Source organism: Fragaria vesca, linkage group LG4 (genome assembly GCF_000184155.1).
Source record: "Fragaria vesca subsp. vesca linkage group LG4, FraVesHawaii_1.0, whole genome shotgun sequence".
In the NCBI taxonomy this organism is placed as follows: domain Eukaryota; kingdom Viridiplantae; phylum Streptophyta; class Magnoliopsida; order Rosales; family Rosaceae; genus Fragaria; species Fragaria vesca.
In genome coordinates this window covers 18,378,144-18,399,269 of record NC_020494.1, presented here as the reverse complement: position 1 = coordinate 18,399,269, position 21,126 = coordinate 18,378,144, and the positions used below count along the sequence as shown (strand labels likewise).

General features: G+C 38.7%; 3 protein-coding genes and 1 non-coding gene across 4 annotated transcripts; all 4 read left to right on the top strand.

Annotated features, from left to right (window-relative positions):
• The first annotated feature begins 2,977 nt into the window (after positions 1-2,977).
• Positions 2,978-3,745, top strand: LOC101294061. Its single transcript, XM_004297301.1, has one exon. The coding sequence runs from the start codon at positions 3,019-3,021 to the stop codon at positions 3,484-3,486; it is 468 nt and encodes a 155-aa protein (XP_004297349.1). The 5' UTR covers positions 2,978-3,018; the 3' UTR covers positions 3,487-3,745.
• A 4,413-nt stretch (positions 3,746-8,158) lies between these two features.
• On the top strand, positions 8,159-8,242 carry TRNAL-UAA. Its single transcript has one exon. It is a non-coding gene; the product is annotated as a tRNA-Leu (tRNA).
• Positions 8,243-9,526: 1,284 nt separating this feature from the next.
• LOC101293773 (uncharacterized transporter C5D6.04-like) lies at positions 9,527-11,429 on the top strand. Its single transcript, XM_004297300.1, has 2 exons — positions 9,527-9,714; positions 10,030-11,429. The coding sequence occupies exon 2, from the start codon at positions 10,071-10,073 to the stop codon at positions 11,427-11,429; it is 1,359 nt and encodes a 452-aa protein (XP_004297348.1). The 5' UTR covers positions 9,527-9,714; positions 10,030-10,070.
• Positions 11,430-13,738: 2,309 nt separating this feature from the next.
• LOC101293480 (probable ribose-5-phosphate isomerase-like) lies at positions 13,739-14,877 on the top strand. The gene has a single exon (XM_004297299.1). The coding sequence runs from the start codon at positions 13,982-13,984 to the stop codon at positions 14,759-14,761; it is 780 nt and encodes a 259-aa protein (XP_004297347.1). The 5' UTR covers positions 13,739-13,981; the 3' UTR covers positions 14,762-14,877.
• Positions 14,878-21,126: the final 6,249 nt, after the last annotated feature.

Sequence of the window (21,126 nt, the reverse complement as noted above, 5' to 3'; positions counted from 1 at the left end):
GTGGATTAACCCTTTAATAAGAACACGTTACAAGTTACATAAACAATACAAATTGACAAGAATCACTAAGCCTGGTTTTAAATCCGTGAATGAAGTAAATGTGCTCTAAACCCGTGAATACTAATCAAATGTTGCTTGCACGCAATTTTCCCATACATGAATTAGCAAGCAAAATCTAAGCTACAATCTTCTTCCTTGTTAACAACTTCGAGTTCTTCAACTTGTATGAGTATGATGGGTAGGCAGTACAGGGGTAACAGTCTCCTTCCTTCCACCGGAAAACAAGCTTTGCTTTTTGCTTATAATACGATTTTATCTCACCGCCCCTATCTGGACTTGCTCAAACCGAAACTTCTTCGAGTTGGTTTCCATCACGTCACTCCTCTCCCTATCCTCCTTAATCCAAATGTGCTTTATAAACTTTCTAGGAACCAATCTATAAAGAAAGAAGATACGCGCCAAATCCAAGTGTCATGCTTACGCGGTCTTCCTTGCTCTCTAAGATTCCAAGACACGCACCAGCCCTGAATTGTTGTGTTGCCCTATATATATGTTCCATATGCACGTTACCTTTGTTAACACAAAATACTTCATTAGTTTGGTATCATCGATCACATTTGGGAGATTGTAAAATTTGTAATATCTAACACCATGGCGACTACTTCTTCTCTTTGCTCGGCTGTCTCACCGGAACCGTGGTTCAGTTCCGGCAACCAGGCGTGTCCCAAGACGGGACTTGTTTGTTTGCAGAGGAGACGACGACGCCCCATGAAGGTTTCTGCGTCGTATGATCGTGACAATCACGACGGTAAACTTGTTGACGAGGACATGATTGTTCTTAGGATGAGGATTCATGATATTGAGATGACTGAGACGAGTGATCGGAACGAAATGCCGTCGCATTGGATGGAATGGGAGAAGCGATACCATGCGCATTACAATTCAGATGTCTATGAAGCCGTCGGGTTGTTGCAGTCCCAATTGATGAAAACGAGGCCTTGCTTAGCTTTGGGAATACTTGCTCTTTTTACACTTAGCGTGCCGGTCACCACTGCTGCTTTGATGTCCCCTCTGTTCGACATCGTTAAGGGTATATTATTAGCCAACGGGATTCAACTTTAGTTAATTAGTTTAGCTGTTTAGGTAAATGATCACTCGTCTAGTCGATCGTGTAGCTACCGAAATGTTTCAATCATGTATAACAGTAAGTTAATTTTAGTGAGAAACTCATGTTATATTCTAAATTTTAAGTTATGAGAAAATTGTTGAACAATGTTTATCAAATTAACACGCAAATATATACAACATCTTTGTTAATCATTATCGGAGCTATGTATAACATATATATGTTTTGACTTTGCTTCATCAACGTGATCATCCTTCATGGAGCTTCATACTTCATAGATCGAGAGCCATATATAGATTAATGTCAACTACAAGACCTGCGAATTGTTAATTATCTAAAACCAGCAATGAACTAGTTAAATAATTAAGCGATGATTTGAAGGCCAAACTTATTAAACTAGTAATTATTCTGCAAACGGAATTCTTTATTTTCTTGCTGATGAGTTGCTGTTTCCTAATAGCTATATATCCATTTTTCTGAGTGAACTTCGAACTAAAGCCTTGCTTGATTAATTCCATCTCGCCCGCCCATGTCTTGATTCCCTAAAACTAAACGAATTGTTGTGGATTCCAAATGATTTGTATAACATTATGAATCGCCGTCCAAGTCTACCCGATTCAGAAACCCCAATAATTTACATGAACAAACAAAAGACCTGCGCAATAATTCATGCATGTTTCATCTCAAACTCTCAAGGAATGATTCTCTCTGCCACATAATAGAGCCATCTAACGAATAACGACTAGTAGTTCCTGGAAAAGTTTCTTATATATTGAAATTGTCGTTTGCCTTAGATACGATGAACTCGACCCTAAATCTGCCTCATGGCATTTATTCGAATAATTTTTCAAATGATCAGGTAAACGATGATAAATCTTACAAGTATATCATATACATAGTCGTTGTGAAGGAACCAACAAGAGGCATAAATGCATGATCAAAGTTGGCTGCACAAAATTCACATATGCACCACTTGGTGTCTTGTCATTAAGAATCACAATAAGTGCTTGATTGACATCGAATTGCTTCGAATTAGGGTTGGATTGGCCACAATTGGAGTGCTTTGGTCCAAATGAACAATTAATTCAATTACAATTTTATGAATTTCAAATCGGTAATCAGTGAGATATTTCTGATAATGAGTTTAATGTTGTTTCTTTAAAGTGATCCATATCGTATATATTTATGTTGTCATTTTCCAACTTAGATTAACGACATGAATTTGAAAAGCTGATCAAGTACGTACATAACAAGAAAACATAAAATTATAAATTAAATGTGAACTGTTGTGAACTAGTTTCATAGCCAGAATTGACAACTTAATATATTCGACTGAAATTTAAAAGTTTTATGATTTCAATCGATGCAATTCAATAATCGGTGAAATTTTGATTAATCAAAATAAAATTGCCGGCGCAAAAAACTTATTTGCACTCACCAAAACTCGTATATAAACTCTATACGTAGACAAGAAATGTTTCCATTCGTAAAAACTCAAAACCAACAATAGTATAAGCATTATTCCAATTAACATAAACGTTATACCAGAAGACAAACAAGGCTCCATATGATGTGACATGAACTAGTGTAGCTTCTTCGAAATCTCCTGCATGATTAAAACTTATACGCGTTAAAAGGGCAAGTAGGTGTCCCTCTAAATTATTAAGACACGGTTTACCCGCTAAGTCTCAACTATTTGAGAGCAACGTCTCCAAATCACATGCCCCCACCCCGTCCTTAATTTTCCTTCCAATCTACACCTTAATTTATCCAGGCCATCTCTATAATCGTCATTCCCATCAAACCAGACCTATAAATATAAGTGCGTACCACCTCCACATTCCACATCTAAAACAATTCCCAATCATTATTCATCACCAAACCAACAAAAAATGGCATCAACTTCTGCACTACTCCTCTCTTCTTCTTCTTCTTCCCCCGTCTTCAACCCGTTTTCGAGTTCTTCATCAAAAGCAGGAACCCTAATTCGACCGAGGTCTAGAATTGTTGCATCGAGTAGAAAAGAAGCGCACGATCACCACCAGAACTACAGCAGCAGGCTGGTGGATGAGAACATGATCGTTCTGAGAAAGAGAATCCACGAGATGAAGATGGTGGAGAGGAACTACGAGCCTCCGGCGGAGTGGATGGACTGGGAGAAGAGGTACTACACCAGCTACGACTCGATCATATGCCAAGCCATGGGTCTGTTGCAGTCGCAGTTAATGAACACCAGGCCGAGCTTGGCTCTCGCATTCATGGCTTTGATCGTTTTTAGTGTTCCGGCCTCGACGTTCATGGTGTTCTCCCATTTGCTGGAGATCACGAAAGGGGCCTTGACCGGTGGTTTTGGTTTATGAGAGAAACATTTTAGCAACTCTTAGATTTGTTTGTAGGAGGACTGTAGGGTGTTTGTAAATCCTTTATCTATTGCCACTAGCTTAAAAAATTTCCCATTAGCGGATTCTGAAAGAAATTACCATATGTTAAAGTTACGGTTATGTTTCGTATTTTTTTTTTTCACTCTTACGTGAAGCTTTGGACCAGCCTTTATATGAGAAATCTGTTCCATCATATAACATGGCCTGGTCCATACTATTGACATATTGTCCGTTTTGAGCCCATCGGTTCTCACAGATTTGTTTCGGAGATTTCATCTATTTTGAGCCCATCAATTCTCACGGATTTGTTCTGAATAGGGTAACATAACAATTTATCTCCTTAGACCATATGAGACGGATGCATCTACCGGCTTGTCTGCCTAGTTAAAACATCACACGTCACCCCATGTATACAGCTCTGCTATCTTGGACAATTGGACTGTTGGACTATGGCCAGCTGCAATTAGCAGTTACAATTATTGAGAATACCAGCTCATTAGGAAATTGGAAGTTATATATATTTTTGTTGATTATTCAACAACTTTGGACACATTTGGTCCCTCTTTTTCAAATGATACCCCCCCGGCCAGCAACCCTTGTCAAATGATTGGGAAGATGATCACATAGTTTAGGAAAAGGACTGAACTTAATTAACTGAATCATGCTTTGCTCAATTATAGCTAGGTATAACATTTTTGTTCACCACTTTCAGAATTTAAGTTGGGGAAACTCTCAGATTTTACAAGTAGGTCATGTCACTCGTTCTTTAATATTGTAGGGTTGTACATCAATTTTGCGAACTAAACTCCAAACTCATACGTGATACTTAAATTTGAAAATTACACTTCAAATCAATTAATCTTCCAAATCTCAAGAAAACCATCCCAAATAAATCCCTCACAGGTAGTGGAAAGTTATTCGTTTTGGGATATAGTCATATAGTTAGAGACCCAACAGAAGGGAGAGGTCAATTATATATAAAACTATGCAACCAGATTCTAATTAACTGCCATGTACATACTCTTCATAGACTCGATTTAAAGTTTTACACACATCTCGGCATATGGAAACTCTTGGCATAAACTCTGCAGAAACATTCATGTGTTCGATCTCTGCATAAACGAACATGCATGTCTTCAAACAAAGAAAAATTAACATATTGGCATATGTACGAAAGAACTTGCGAGTTTAGTTCTGTATACTGTATAGAAGAGTTGCCGGTTACACCAATAAGGTCTTTAGTATACAAGAGGTTAACTTTGCAATATATGCAGTGTACTCCTGTACTTAATTAGGCAACAAGCTAGTTATCCAGAAACTGAAACCAAAAACAAAATGGCCGAAAGTCGAACACAAACAATCCCGGCCAGCTGGTCATATGAAGTCGATAACGATCTCGTGCATTTCTTCTTTGACAGAAGAAGGCCCAGAATATATATGGTTACTTCAGAGTCGCTTACATGTAGTCATAGTCGCATAGTACGTCCATGTATGGAGACATGACCTTAAGTTCTGCAAGAATAGGTATGGGAGACTAGTATATACTACATAGTCACTCATTCACCAAATCAAAATTAAAGCAAAAATATAGCATGTACTTTACTGCTGCATGCTACATGAACAAGCATACATGCAATATTTTCCTTCCTTGCTAATTACATTAACCATATTTTATCAATCTATCTTATGCAGTTAGATTATCCAAACCAAATATATATAGCTGATAAGAGAAGGAAATTATCTAAAACCCAGAAAAGGAAATTATAAGAAATTAGGGATTTAATTGTCTAAAATGAAAGGAGCACCCTTCAGTCCAAGTCGTGACAGCAAAAGCAAACCTCGGCTCCTGAATCGTTGAATCAGAAACACACCAACGTTTAGCCTATATGTTGATGAGTTCTTGAACCAACGAGTCAGCAGCTGGGTTTAAGCCCTGAAACTGCCTCGGCTGGACTGACGAATGCTCCTTTAATGCCTTAACCATTCATAACCCTAGCTATTACTCTGCATGAAATAACAACGAGTATGATAGATCAAAAGTGAGATTTGAGCTTTGGGAGGATAGTAGCTAATGAGAGAACGAACTGCAGGCAAGAAGTGGTAGAAGGGTACGAGGTAGGAAGAAGTAACTGGCCAAGGGTATGAATATATAGAGGCCTTAGATAGTTACTTTTAGGTTAAAGACCGACATGCAGATCTAGAAGCAGTGATTTAGGGCAGGTTTTCATCATGTCTTGTTTGAAATTTTTTTTTTGTCATGCCCTTTCAACTCAATCAGACTTGCTAGCTAGCCAGGACGCGTCTACCCCTACTTAATATTTCGTACTCTGCTGCTACCAGGCAGAGGCCTCTCTCTCTCTCTCTCTCTCTCTCATATCATATCATATCACACAGCTGGATGGGTAATTTGTGTTATCTCATGGCTACATTGAGCTCTGAGGTTGAAATCGAATATATATGACGTGTATACCTCCATGGCTCCACATCATCAATTGCACTTGTAATTCCATGCATCCGTTTAACACTAATTTGTAACAAAACAAAAAATAAAGAACGTTTCAAAACTCGCTAAGCGCTTCTGAGGCGGAGGCAGGTCTGGAGCGCCTTAAAATCATTTAAGCGGGTTAGACGGTCTTGTTTTAAAACATTGCAGGTAGTTAGGGTTTGAGAACTCGTAACGACGTTATTAGGACAGATAGTTGGTTTTGAGTGCTTAAGTACCGCCTAGGCGGCAGGTTAGATGATCTTGTTTTAAAACACTGATTAAAAACTTACAGAATATGTATAAGAGTGTAAAATTATAAATACACTTTTGGTAGTGGTACATTCAATTATGAAATATTTGTAGTTTTCAAGGATTTTTGCAATCACTCCAAGTTTAAGTCACTTACCAAAACCATTAGAATATAAACAGTGAAAATTTCCTTCTTTTAGTAGAGAACTAGAGACTAGAACATCCGCGTGCTTCTCCCATTTTTAAGGGTTAAATCATCAAATTGTTAAGAAGAAAGATTTCACATCAGAAATTAAAAAGATAAAAAAAATACAACTTATAAATGGATGAATCATAATTGTACTAAGATCTTTTGTAGTTAAAACCCAACGTTTTAAAAGTGGTTAAATTAAAACAGTATCGATACAATAATAATCAATAGGCCACGTTTATCCTGTCGAAGGACAGCATCATAAAAATACAAATATTAAAGTAATAATTGATCGGTTGGATTGCTTGCAAATGATCGAAGCCGTGAACTCGTGAAGGAGCAAGTAGAAGTCAGACACTTTAGACTGTTAAACTCTGCAGTCTTCACATAATCACAGTTCAGACCAACGAAAAAGAAGAAGCAAAATGCACTTGATATAGAACTTCCCCTTCATATCCAATCCAATATACACAGTCCATGACTCCACGAAGAATTGCAGACCATTAACTTGACGTCTTAACATGAAGAAAGTCAAATTCACTGTACCCGTCTTCGATCTTTCTCAGTTTCTCATGCATGTATGAGTTCAATCGGGAAAACTTAAAAGCTGGTGAACAAACACTCCATTACACAATGTATAATTCAATGTGTGTTTGGCCATCTACCCATCCAACCCATCCGTAGGTGTACCTGTATATATAATATATGTGTATACAGTATATATGTACCTGATTCCTTTCCTCGATCCCCGGTAAAGTTCTGGTAAAATGAACCTCCTGAATAGTTCTAGGGTTTGAACGTTGAAGTCGACCTATGACAGTTAGCTACCAAAAAAGAAAGAACAAGTTAAGGATGTATATATACATAGTTGGTCCGGAGTTCTGAAAACCAACCGATCTAGTTGGCTCCCAACCATTTGATTCTTTGGAGGGAACCAACACCATGAACTGATGAACAGCTTTCCCTAGTGCAAATTCCGAAAGAAGCTAGGAATATCTAGAAAATGGAATCGTAGCGTAAGATGAAGTTTTACCAAAATTGAATTGAGACTGGTACTCTTGGCTGATCGCAGAAGCTTTCTTCTTTGGAGTAATTGAGTTTTCCGATGACTTGTGGTCTTGTGCTGTCTGTGAGTAGTACAGTTACAGTAGTCTCACACTGACCCGGTCATCCCCCTGCTGGTCCTCATGGGTTTACTGTTCATATGATGTGATGTTGATATGATACAACTGTTGAGAATCAGGGAATCTCACTTCATAACCAATGTACTACGACGTCTGGTCATTTCTTCACTCTTTTCTACACACTTTTTTCCCTCTGTAAGTTTTCTTTACTCCTCAATGTTGTCCAGATTTCTGCCGCAAATATCTTAATATGAGTGGGAAAAGTACAGGAAAATAAAATATCAAGAAGTTCACGAATCATGAATTTAGCAATGAGCTGTAGTGTGGTACAAGACCGGCGTTGTTCTTACTGTTCATATTTGAACTTTCTTTATCGAAGACGTTAACTTATTAATAATCAAATTTTGTATATACACTTATAGAGGTTAATGATTAGGGAGACACCGTGGGGAAAATCTAGCTCTACAATGGTGTGTGTGAGTGTGTGATTGTGTGAGGGTTGGTGCTTCTAAAAGACACGCCGACATGGTCTGATACTATGATAGAACTTTCGTAACTTCTTAATTAATATAAACAAGTATTGGAGACAGACATACATCAACAGCTGGTTTGCCCGAGAGGTTAAGGGGGTAGACTTAAGATCTACTGCACATAAGTGCGCATGGGTTCGAACCCCCATAGCCAGCACAATTATTCATTTTTATTTTTCTTTTCTATCTACTTCACAAACCATCCATCTACTGTATATTTTTCTTTTCTATCGATTCCTCCTTCACCTTTGCCTATTTTTCTATTTCTATTCTTTAAACACACACATTTTTTTTTATTCTAAATCTTTAACATACTACGTTATCTCGTTATTTTCATCTTTTTTTCTTCACCTGCATTTTCCATTTATATCATGTTATCTGACAATAACATTCACCTTATGTTCGTCATTACGAACTGAATTTTAATGGTTCGGTTTATCATGACCAAGCACCATTTGACTTTATTTTGTGTAATGAACATCAAAATGCTCTTATTGTTGTTGCTGAGAAATTTAGGAACTCGGGACTGACTTTACTGAAAGGTTTTAAATACAGTTATACTTGATCATTTTTATCATCTTTTGTGGAGGTGTATTCCAGGATCTTCATTGACTGTTTTCATAATCGGTAGACTATTCCATGAAAAATCCGGACCCTTATACAGTTATACTTGACATCAGTAAATTTGCATCTCATATCACTACCAACATTTTTCGGCATGTGTTCCTTGGCCAATTTTATGGTGGACTAGTTAGCATTGCTGGTGCATTCTTATTCATATCTTTTAGCTTTAATTTCTTGTTTGCCCCTCTATGTTCTTCTAACGTTTCATTTGAATTACTGTGAGCCTAAAGAGTGTGTTTAGAGATCTTGTGCTCTATTTCGTTGTTTCTTTTTAGTGCAAAACTTTCACCATAAACATCATAATGGAAAAGGCATGTACATGTTTTTCCTCTCAAAAAAGAGGCATGTCCTTTAAAAAAGAAAAGAAAAGGCATATATAATTTCAAAATGGGCCTAAACCCAAAACAAGAAATTCGAAGGCATTGAAACTCCTAAGACAGTAAGCTTTGAAGCCCAACACCAAAACTTCAGCAGATGACAAATCCACTCCTCTATTTCTTCCCCTAAATTTGCGAGAGACCAAAGTAGGACTCCCAAGTCCTATTCCTATCTTCATCTACTTTTAGGCAACCGCGTCGTAACTTGTAAGCTTGATTTCGACCCGACCTGTTTCAGCATTCACCATCAGATTTGTCGTGTTTAGATCAAACGCATGTGTCCAGCTCCAAAAACCAGACCTTATCTCATTTTTGTATCATTGCATGTATGCCTTTTGTTCCTTTCTCAGCTTTTTCTTGTTTCATTAGGATTTCAAGCTCTCTCTTGTGAATCCTATTGCATGGGATTAATAGTAACTCAAATTGTTTTTTGCCTATCCGGTAGGTGACGACAGCTCTCTGGTTATAGTTGGTGTGCCTATTTCTTCTTCAGGTTGATCCCACCCTTCATTATTTATAAGAAACAAAAGACATTCGTTTTGACATTTTGGCTAAAAGTGTTTGAAGCCCCGTTCTGGAACTTCAACCATTAATTCAATCCTCTCCGGTTTTCTCTATCATTCTATTTGTAAGTCTCTTTCTCTCTAATGCAATTTTGTGTATATGGATGTTAAATTCTTGCCTTTTTGTGTTGTTGCGTTGTGTGGAATTCGTTAGAACCCATGTTTGGTTTGATCTGTGAGGCAATTGAGGGAGTTTTCGGAACGAAGTCTGGTTCTTTATTCGATTTGTGTTGGGTTTGTGGCAAAACCCATGTTGCATGCTCTTTGGTTCTGTTCACTATTGAAATGCTATGCTGAATCTATGTTGTGGAGTTTCAAATTTAGTCAGGTACTAGTTGTTGATGTATTCATTTAAAGTATTCGTGTTTGATTTATTGCAGAAGGAGATATTGCTTTTCATCTGCAAATAATTAGAGGAAAGATGTCTCGGTATCTTGTTGAATTGGTTCAAAATAATTTGGAATCCACTGGGGATGTGATGAGTGCGATAACGCCTTTGATGAAACTCTTGTCCCTTACAGTTATTGGACTGGTTCTCGGTTACCCAAAATTTCAAATGATACCAAGAGCAACGTTTAAGCTCCTCAGCAAGCTTGTTTTCGCCTTGTTCTTGCCCTGTCTAATCTTTACCGAACTAGGCGAGTCGATTACGCTTGAAAACTTTGTTCAGTGGTGGTTTATCCCAGTTAATGTGTTGGTGAGTACACTCATTGGTTGCTTCCTTGGGTACTTGGTGGTGATTGTATGTCGTCCGCCTCCAGAGTTGAACAGATTTACTATTATCATGACTGCATTTGGGAATACAGGAAATCTCCCGCTTGCTTTGGTTGGATCTGTTTGTCATACTGAGAAAAATCCATTTGGACCTCATTGTCACTCAAGAGGGGTGGCTTATGTCTCTTTTGCCCAATGGGTTGCTGTGATTCTTGTTTATACATTTGTGTATCATATGATGGAACCACCATTGGAGTATTATGAGGTTGTTGAGGAAGGGGCTGAAATTGAGGAGTCGAGAGAGAACAGAAGTACCGACCTCAGTAGGCCTTTACTAGTGGAAGCTGAATGGCCTGGTATTGAAGAAAAGGAAACTGAGCATTCCAAGACAGCCTTTATTGCTGGTGTTTTCAACAGCATCTCAAATGTTTCACAGAATGGTATACCAGATGGTGATCTCTCTGCAGAAAGTGGTGGAAACAGTCCTAGGTCCATTAGGTGTTTGGCTGAACCAAGGGTGGTTAGGAGGATCAGAACTGTTGCTGAACAAACTCCAATACAGCACATACTTCAACCACCAACGATTGCTTCACTGATGGCTATCATTATTGGGACCGTGCCTCAGTTGAAAGCTGTTGTCTTCGGACATGATGCTCCACTATCCTTCCTCACAGATAGTTTAGAGATTTTAGCTGGTGCTATGGTGCCTTCTGTGATGCTTATTCTTGGGGGTATGCTTGCAGAGGGACCAAATGATTCTAAACTTGGCATTCGAACTACAATTGGTATATCTGTGGCAAGGCTCTTAGTGCTTCCTCTGGTGGGAATTGGTATTGTGGCATTGGCCGATAAGCTCGATTTTCTGGTTGATGGTGACGCAATGTATAGGTTTGTACTTTTACTGCAGTACACAACCCCAAGCGCAATTCTATTGGGAGCAATTGCCAGATTGAGGGGATATGCAGTTAGTGAGGCTTCAGCACTTCTATTCTGGCAGCATGTGTTTGCTCTCTTCTCCCTTTCCTTGTATATTGTTATCTACTTTAAACTAATAGCATACCTGTGAGGATTGCATAAACGATGGATTTGTGATTTTTATCAGTGATCTTTTTGAATGATAGACAGTCCTTGTTGGCTTATTCTATGCTTACTTGTCATGTTTAATATGTGCCTTTTCCATGGCAACCGAAGTCTTTAACGATGTTACATACTTACATTACACGAGAGGAACTTGATCGAAAGATCAAAAGCTGTCGAAACAAATATTGACACCAGAAGTTTGCAGAACTCTGTTCTTGGACATGGTATTGTAAAGGCCCTCGAAATGTAGGAGACTTGTACATGTAAAGTCTTTGCGATGCCTTCATTTACATAGTAATAAACTTATAGGTACTCTCTTCACGGCACCTTCACAAGATTGACTATAATTTCTTGCAATTTAGGTGGCTCGTGTGTTTATGAAGACGATTTCAAACCGATGACACACTTTCTCTATATGCATATACCTTGATGAATATTTGATTTGACCAACCTTCTTTCTCTCCCAGGACGGAAAACTAAAAAGCCTTCCTTTACTTGAAGTCCTGGGATGAATCTGGACCGAGCATTGCACATGAAGAACATGTTAAGCATGGTCAATTCAAACTAGTTACATTATTAGTTTCTTCCAGGTAGGGGATTTTAGTTTATATAGTTGAACGTGTTGGAATCTTTTCCTAACTGGCCAAAAGAGGAAGATTTTTCTACGACAATGTTAATTGGCATTCTCAAAACTAGAAATTTTTTTTTAGAAGAATAATAAAAGTTATAACTTGAAAACTCAGAAGTTATGATGTGGGTTTCTGAAAGAAAATGTTCTAGACTTATGGTATATTGCAGACCCTTTTCACCAAAAAATGTGACAGTGATTCCTTAATTTTACCATAAGCATCATAAACAGTAGAGTTTGTTTTCACTGCACGTAAATCAGAATTGGAGTAGTGCATTTGTAAGGGTCTCATTTTTTACCAATGCGTTACCACCGTACGTGATAGCTTTGCGCATGTTTTTCTATCACATCTTGAAGATTTAGACTGTGGTACACTCGGAAGTATCGCAAATTCTAAGCACAAAGCTTTGGGGCTAGTTATGATCCTTGGCTTACTGTAATCGAGTCGAGCTTTTGACAGACGTATGAAAGTGGCAGTTCCACCGTCTGGTGGCGGTTGAAGGATGGCGGCGGCACCGCGGCAGTTCGTTCATGGTTGTTGTTTGATAATGCGTTTGTTATCTTTGGTTTCCATAAAAGACAAAAGGCCAAGGATGCTTAGCTGCTCACGAGACTGACTGTGAAGAAAACTGTGGACGACTGAAACAGCAATTTCACTTTCCCAAGAACATGAACTTCCCCAAATCATAGCTCCTCTTTTTCATGGAACAACTGCATTAAACAACGCGTTTTCTGGAAAGCCCCAGAAACAATTCTATAATAAAAACTAAGAACCGACACCTCTATTAACAAAATCCAAGATCTTAACACTGTAGTTACGAAAAAAAAAAATTTTCTTAACACTGTTATATAAACAATGTTTCTCAGAAAAATTGTTAGGAATTCAGGTGTAGCTTAGCAATGTAGTAACGCAGGGAAAGAAAATCCGGTGAAAGGAATCGGAATCTGAGTGGTGGAGCTGAGAATAGTAATATGCGGAGAATTGTGATGAAGGCAAGTCTCATGCGTTGTTTGCCACCACCACCATGGACTTAAAATTAGTAGTTTTTATTTATGATCATAATCAAATAGGAAATCTGATTCCATTCATATGCTATGATTGTGATAAGATATGGTCCATTGAATGTCAGCCATGCCAGTCATACTAAAATGCATGGACGTCCCGATCCTAGAGAAAGACCATACTGGGTGGATCACATCAACCCTCTACACTTCCAACAAGAAACTTTAGTATTTACACCAAAAAAAGAAAGAAAAAATGTCATTAGAAACTCGCACAATAGAGAAAATTAATGGTTCAGAAAGCTATTACGTACAACATTTTGTTAAATATGACTTGACAAGTAAAAACAAAGACTCAAATTCATATGTCAAGCACGAAACTAAGAGTAAAACCCGTTATTAGTTAGCAGTTCCAATCAAATTTTTGTCTAGTCACAAATATATACGGACCATTTCATAGTCCAAAACCCCAACGTCTCAGTATTCCATGGCATAGAATCATAGAATACAGAAACATAATGCAATATTTTCCGCACCACGCGTATTACACTTTGCCAACATAAATTACAATTCAATCCAAACCCTAATTCCCCTTCAATTTCCCACCACCTTCCTCTTCCCCTATAAATACAAATCCCCCATCTCCGTCCCCAACTCGTCTCCTCACAAACCCTATCTCTGCCAATGCTGCCCGACACACATTTCTAAAATCCCCAAATTCCTCAAACCCTAATTTCTCATGCTTCAATAAACCCAATAAAGACTCCTCCTTTCCCCCAATTTCTGGTCTCTTCTCCTCTTCCAGATTTTGGGTCTTCTTCCTTTCTTCAATTCCTCAACACCCATTTTCGTTTCTCAGATTTCCCCCAATTTCTAGTCCCCCATTTTTCTGGGTCCGCCGATTTTCAATGGAAGGTGCAATCTTGGTGTCTGCTCCGTCCTCTCCTCCCTCCTCAGCTTCTATCCCCTCCGTGATTCTGTCCCAAGATGAATTGAAGAAAATCGCCGCCTACAAGGCCGTGGAATACGTCGAGTCCGGCATGGTTCTCGGCCTCGGCACCGGCTCCACGGCCAAGCACGCCGTCGACCGAATCGGCGACCTCCTCCGCCAGGGGAAGCTCCACAACATTGTGGGCATACCCACCTCCAAGAAGACCCACGAGCAAGCTGTCTCCGTCGGAATCCCTCTCGCCGATCTCGACTCCCATCCTGTCATTGATCTCGCCATCGACGGCGCCGACGAGGTGGACCCCCACCTGAACCTGGTCAAGGGCCGAGGCGGGTCGCTGCTGAGAGAGAAGATGGTGGAGGGAGCGTGCCGGAAATTCGTGGTGATTGTTGACGAGTCGAAGCTTGTGAAGCATTTGGGGGGTAGCGGGCTGGCTATGCCGGTGGAGGTTGTGCCGTTTTGCTGGAAGTTTACGGCCAGGAGGCTGCAGAGCTTGTTTGAGGAGGCGGGTTGTGTTGCGAAGCTGAGGACTTGTTCGGGGGCGAAGGGTGAGGCTTATGTGACAGACAATGGGAACTACATTGTGGATTTGTATTTCGAGGAAGCCATTGGGGATTTGAAGGCGGCGAGCGATGCGATTTTGCAGCTTGCTGGTGTTGTGGAGCATGGGATGTTTCTGGATATGGCGACTACTGTGATTGTTGCAGGGGAGCTTGGGATAACGGTGAAGAATAAGTAGGCCGGTATCTGGAGGTAGTATGAATTTTAGTATCTGACTTATTAATGTAGGAGCAAGTTTTTATAGCTCTTTGCTTTGCAATCAGATTGTGGAACATTTGGCTGGTCTTCAATGTAACGAAGGGAGAGGGTTTTGTCTCCTGGTATTAATTGATACTATTTTTTTGGAAGGGTCTCTATAACATTTTGGATAGCGGAATGTTTATACTATTATCAAAAGCTGGTGATTGTGTGAGTAGCTGAATGTTTCATGTTTGGCAGCAGTAGACGAATGTTTTGACAGTTTAAATTTGATGGTCTTCCCGTTACTTTTTCATATGAAGTTCATCCTATTATGAATTGAACAATCTCAATTGCAAAGTTAGACACCAATGAGTTGAAATGGTTTGGTCAGGTTTTTTTTGAACATCATCTTAAATGTTTTCGTTGTTGAAGATGTGTTGTTTAACAGTATGGATTACCATGGGGGTCTTTTTCTGCTGGACAAGGGGTCATTTTAGAAGGAGCAACCTGGTTTTTATCAGTGATGACTTGTGGAGGATGGTGTGTGGTCTTGGTGGCGGGCTGGGATAGTTTTGTTACACTGTAAATTCTGGTGTTGACATGTTCAATCTTTGTTACAACTTAAGCAATTGAGCTATTCTTTTCATTCCGGCATCTTGACTGGCTTATGTGCTGATCAATATTGAAAAGAGACCTAGTACAGGGACTCAGCTAGTTGAAGCATAGCCAGAGGCAAAATTGAGCTATGGCTTTGGTAAGACGCAGCATTAGGCTTATAGTTTATAATGCAGAAGCCAGGGATGATTCTGTTACAGTATCTACTTCTCTGGTTTCCTGGTTCTGTCGAGTAAAACATCTGTAGAAAGGGCATTGAATGGTCTATTGATTTCAACTGTGTCCAGGTTGTTGATGAATGAATGAGCTAATAATGTAGTCATATTAAAGGATTTCAGAATGACCTCCTATTATTAGAAGTTATTTGACCAGACAAGCAGTCTACTAGCTTATACAGAAGACAAGAGACGCATTGAGACAGCTTACAACATTGAGACACATTAGGGTTTAGGGTTAAATGCCCAATTTTGATGAGCTAATTAGTTTGATTCTGATCTGGCTTCTTCCCTGAGATCATTGTACAAAAGACTGCAAATGAAGCGCTTGCTAGTCGCTGCTTCATATTACTTCTTTCTGATTCTGATCTATGAGCACCATATCACTGATATCAGTTGGAACCCGAACCTGTCAAATTTGGTTGAGGTAAATACTTCTCGATATCATTGCGTAAATGTTAGATCTTGTATGTGGTGTCTGGTTTAGGAGGAGAGTTATATTTTGGAGTCATTGTGCATTTTGGTTTCAACTGTCAAAGACAAGCTTTAAGCTTCATTATTGTATGAACAAATGCACTGATTTTACATTTTGCCTTCATACTTGCGAAAATTCTTATACTAAATAAACGCACGACGGTAACTGATCCATATATAGATGCTTTATATCCTGTTACTTTCCTGGAACCTTTGGCTGTTTTGAAGTCTGAATGTATGCAACTGAAATTTCCGTAGTTCCTAACGTTGTAAATTTTGATCCTTGTTGAATTTGTAGGGGGATGAAACTCTGGGGTTGTGGAGAAATGAAGCTGGCAGACTGTATAATCCTCAGGCCTGAGAGCCTTGCACCTCAAGGCATAATCATTTCGCCATCGGCAGCTAAAAGGACGAACATGCAATATACTTTCATGTATGCTAGACCTCCTGGCCATTTGGTTGATTCAATATATTGAAGTTGATTGCCTAAGGTCATGTCATGAAATGTATGCATAGTACTTGCAGTCAAGGTAGATCCAATATTGGTTTAAGATCCCCAGTCTAGCTTCTTGGTTGAGAAATGATGGTAAGATGCGTCTTTAGACCAGTTTATGAACTTCTAAAGATACCTGTAACATGCATTACAGATTTTCTGGGGATATAAAATTGGCCTTGAAAACTTTCGATCAAGTTGTGATTCCATGCTTGATTTAATCCTTGTCTGTCTCCTCTTTTACTTCTACATAGAATGCTCCCAACCTTTGTGAATAATAGTTTTTAGATTAGGATTGTGAACAAATATACTAGCTCTATGTTATTTTATTAACGTTCTAACAAAAATGCTGCTGATCATAAATAGTAGTTCATATGGGTGTTATCATTCATTTCTGTTCTTGACCTTGCAATAGATGGTGCTGGCAGGGCGTTCCTCAGCATAAATTTATAGCGATTGTTGATGAAATCGAAGTTTGTTAAGCTTTTGAGTGGTAGTGGGCTTTCTATGCCAGTTGAGTTTGTGCCATTTTGTGGGAAATTCAGAGTCAAATGGCCCCAAAACTTATTTGAGGGTGCGGACTGCGGACTATATTAGTTGTAGTCCAACTCATCCTTCTTTTGTTGTCCTGTTCATGTTCATAAATTCTTAGTTTCATCGCGTCCTTTATTGAAATTGAAAGTGCTTGTTGAGGAAGCGAGGGATGGTGCTTTTTCATAGGCATTGCCAAACGAGCCCTAACCCCTCCTTAACCTCAAGTAAAAGGGGAATGGTGCAATTAGCTAAAGCCGAAAGCAAATATCGATTGATGTGATTTGTTGAATTATATGAAATCAGCAGAGGCCGGCAGGCACAACAACTAGGCACCAATCATACTGTCTTCATTTTATTCACGTCAAAAAGGGAGAGCCTCAAAGAGAATGCCGGCCTGAAAAAGAGCTAGAGAAGAAGCTTTTCCTAGTTTTCTCTAGTCGCAAATTCGGTGGTAATTGCTATTAATCCTAGTGTGGATAACTAATCAAAGGATGGTGATTTGTCATAATGATGTTAATAGTAGCATGCCTAACTAATGAAGGAGAGGATCCGGATCTATTAACCAATCGATTACTATCATTATCATATTTCATAATTAGAAGTGGACTCTTTGCTAGGGCAGCCAAAGCAACTAATATAATGAAACGTGATCGAGAGCATATACAACTGCAAGAGCCTCTAGCTAGTTGCAGAGAAAACAAAATGAAATATTGACGGTGCATGTCATTTCATTTTTATTTCGAAGCCTGTCTTTTTCTTCCCATCAAACTCAAGTATCGATCAGCATGAAGCATGATTGCATGAAGATACCAAACTGTTTTGGCCGGGATATTATTACTGCGGCTACCAAATAATGGTCCAGAGTACCTATTTATATATATGGTCCCTCGAAGAAGATAGACAGATAGCTATATAATCCAAGTACAAAGTGTTCATGACTTCATGATCAATCTCTTATATTTATACGTGTCCAGTTAATTTAGTGTTGCAGAAGAAATCTTGGTTAAGCCATGTGAGTAAGATTAGATCCAGCTAGTTATAAGGAACCACGTACCTTCATCTTCTTCACTCTCACATGTGTTTGTTACAGGCTTACAGCATATATGCAGACAATGAAACTCAAGGCTGTCGCTCTTCATTTTCCTTTAAGTGGCATTCAAGAAATGCATATTTCTTAACATGCAAATACGTACCTACCTTAGCATCCAAGGCACTTCGATGTTTTCTCTGTCATATATCTCTGTGTTCGACTTTTTAGTTTTTACCATGCCAAGTATGTAAACCTTAGAAAGTTGATCATATTACTGCTTGTTTCCGGTCAACGGAGGATTTGGCTGCCGATAAGCGCAGATTAACCGATCGAAAGGAGCTACTAGCTTGTTTTGAACAACGAGCACGCACTGCACGCAGCACGCATATGTTTACGACTGCAGCCTCATTTAGCTTAGTTTGAACTTGACTGATCCGGCTGCTACGTTGTAAACAAAAGCGAAATGTAAAACGTTCTTCTTCAAGCTGATGCTAAATATTCTCCAGCAAATAGTTATTAGTGAAGAGAGATTCCTGCATACGAATTGCAGTACGTTTAATTTGCAGCGCCTAATATTGACTATGTCGAATACTCTGTTTTCTAGACAAACGAAAATTACTCCCCATAGAGGACGTACTCATAGGATTGAAGATTGAGCTTGACTTTCGCGTTACGCATCAATTTGTTTTCTTATACCTATCTATCTCACGAGTAATGCCAGTTGACACGTCTGGACTAGAGGACGGACACTACTGAATCTTCTTATTCTTTCCTCTAATATAGTTGATGATACTGGTTATGAGTATTTAAGATTGCTTGTGGAATTAAACTAAACTACGAATTTGTCTGGTGCATGCTTATGTCGTCACAATCAGATTGCCTCACGATCTTGATGAGATTGAAATAGTTAAAGATCAATAATGAAATTAGCTAGGAGGGCAGGACGCATTTATAAATAGTAGCAGCTTAATGTTTAATTTGATGCAGACCCTCATCAAAGAGAAATTACCAAACCACTCCATTTAAGGGGTCAGGCCAAGCTATATTGACGAGAAAAGCCATAATCAAACATTTACCAAGGCTTGGACTTCGGAGGTTGGGAGTTGAACTAGGAAGGATAAGCCAGAAAAATTCGTTTTCAAAGTTTGACAGAGTAATTCAACAACTGAAATCATACGTAGTTGTCAATTGTAATACAATTATACAAATATATACTTCAATAGTGACATACTAATGATGGAAATTAAACGGCTATACTAGGGTTTATGAGGTTCATATATACCTTCTTTGGCAAGTAATACACAAATTTTCCTTTTTCTCGATTACAGTTACAATTTTTCCTTTTGAATACCATGAATTCCATACATGATATATATTATCTCTTACGGAACTTGACCATGTAGAAACTGCAGCTGTTCACCTGCTCTTTCATGTTATACCAAATCCGGCAATACGCAAATCAAGAAAAGAAACTGAAATTAGTTTGGTAAGAAATGCCTGATGCCCACAACATGTGTTTTTGTCAGGTGAATGGGACTTTTGATTGTCAATCAATAGATCGAGCACCACCCATGCTGGAGTGAGACTTTTCCGGTCGTCGCAGGCGATCCATGCGCGAAAAATGACCATATTGGAGGTCCAATGATGTGTTTCACGACACTCGGATCATTATTTTAAGTGAAACGGTCATGTTACGTGACATAAAGAAAGTCTTTCAATTATGAATTAAACATTTATACCAGATTTTTTATTAATAAAATAAATAAATGTAACATGTAGAACTCGCCCATTTGATATTTGAGTCGTGACGACAATGGTGTTCTGTTGGTGGATCAAGTATTGCTGCCGGGCTGAATGGCGTGTCAAATACGAGTGCAGCAGGTAGAAGGTGCTTCCTCATCATCCTAACCAAAAGCCTAACTAAAGGGTCAAGGCAAGCACCTCATCGCATACATGTATTACGCGCCAAACTTTTGACAAAACGATCTTCCATTTCTATGGGGCTTTTCTTTTACTTATCTAGAAAACTATTGGGTTCAATTGGCAGAGATGCCATGAATCTGACGGATTACAAGGAAACCTTGAAAAAAGTTTTAGATCAGTCGCAATCCTTGACCGATCTTGATCCCAATTCTAGAATATAAAAACATAGAAAGATGATGGTTATGGTACACTAACACACTTTTTATCAGATTATAAATTTCCTTTTCTTGTCCTGGAATTATAAAATTAGTTTTCCTGTCAAAATGGACAAAATTTTCTTAAAGGAGAAAGAAATTCAAGGATAATCTAAGGAAACAGCATCATATTATTTGCTGCGTTTTGTTTCATTCTTCCTAAAAATACTCTTTATGTCTTTCATTCCTATTCACAGGAAGAAATGAGCCATTTTCAAATATAATTTAGTTTCTATCGTTTATAAATTACCGATAAATAATGAATTTTATTTATGTTATGTACTAATGCTCATGTAGTTCTAAACACTTATAGAATCATCGTATACGTTTCGTATTTTGTTAACAAATGTAAAGAAAATACAGCTTCATTTTCTTCATTTAGTAATGTCGGTTTAGTCATGTGTTTCATGTCCATGTCCACCGGTCACACAATGAAATATCCCGGCAGCCGCAGAAAAGTAAACAGCATAAACTAAAGGAAGATAAAAAGATTAAAGCAGGAAAGACAAGAAAAGAAAAGCTATAAATTATTAACCAAAGAATGAAGGAGCAAGTAGTAAAGGAGCTGAGGGCTTTATAGGCACACTGTTCAGGTTTGCTTAATGCACTCATATTTCAACAGTGGGGGAAGAAAGAAGATGAAGCTGAGCCTCTGTGGCTCTGTTGTCTCTTTATTCATTTCACACCCGCCTTTTTTGATTTACCTTCTCAATTAATCAAACTTTCACTTGCCCCACGTCCCCATGTGACCTTTAAAAGCCTCAATCATCTTCTCCTTCTTCTTCTTCTCCCTCTTATAAAACCTCCATTAGCAACCAGAAATGT

What these genes read in the sequence shown, in the direction of transcription:
- LOC101294061 (XM_004297301.1), top strand. Translation starts at nt 3,019, where the DNA reads ATGGCATCAACTTCTGCACTACTCCTCTCTTCTTCTTCTTCTTCCCCC.
- LOC101293773 (XM_004297300.1), top strand. Translation starts at nt 10,071, where the DNA reads ATGTCTCGGTATCTTGTTGAATTGGTTCAAAATAATTTGGAATCCACT.
- LOC101293480 (XM_004297299.1), top strand. Translation starts at nt 13,982, where the DNA reads ATGGAAGGTGCAATCTTGGTGTCTGCTCCGTCCTCTCCTCCCTCCTCA.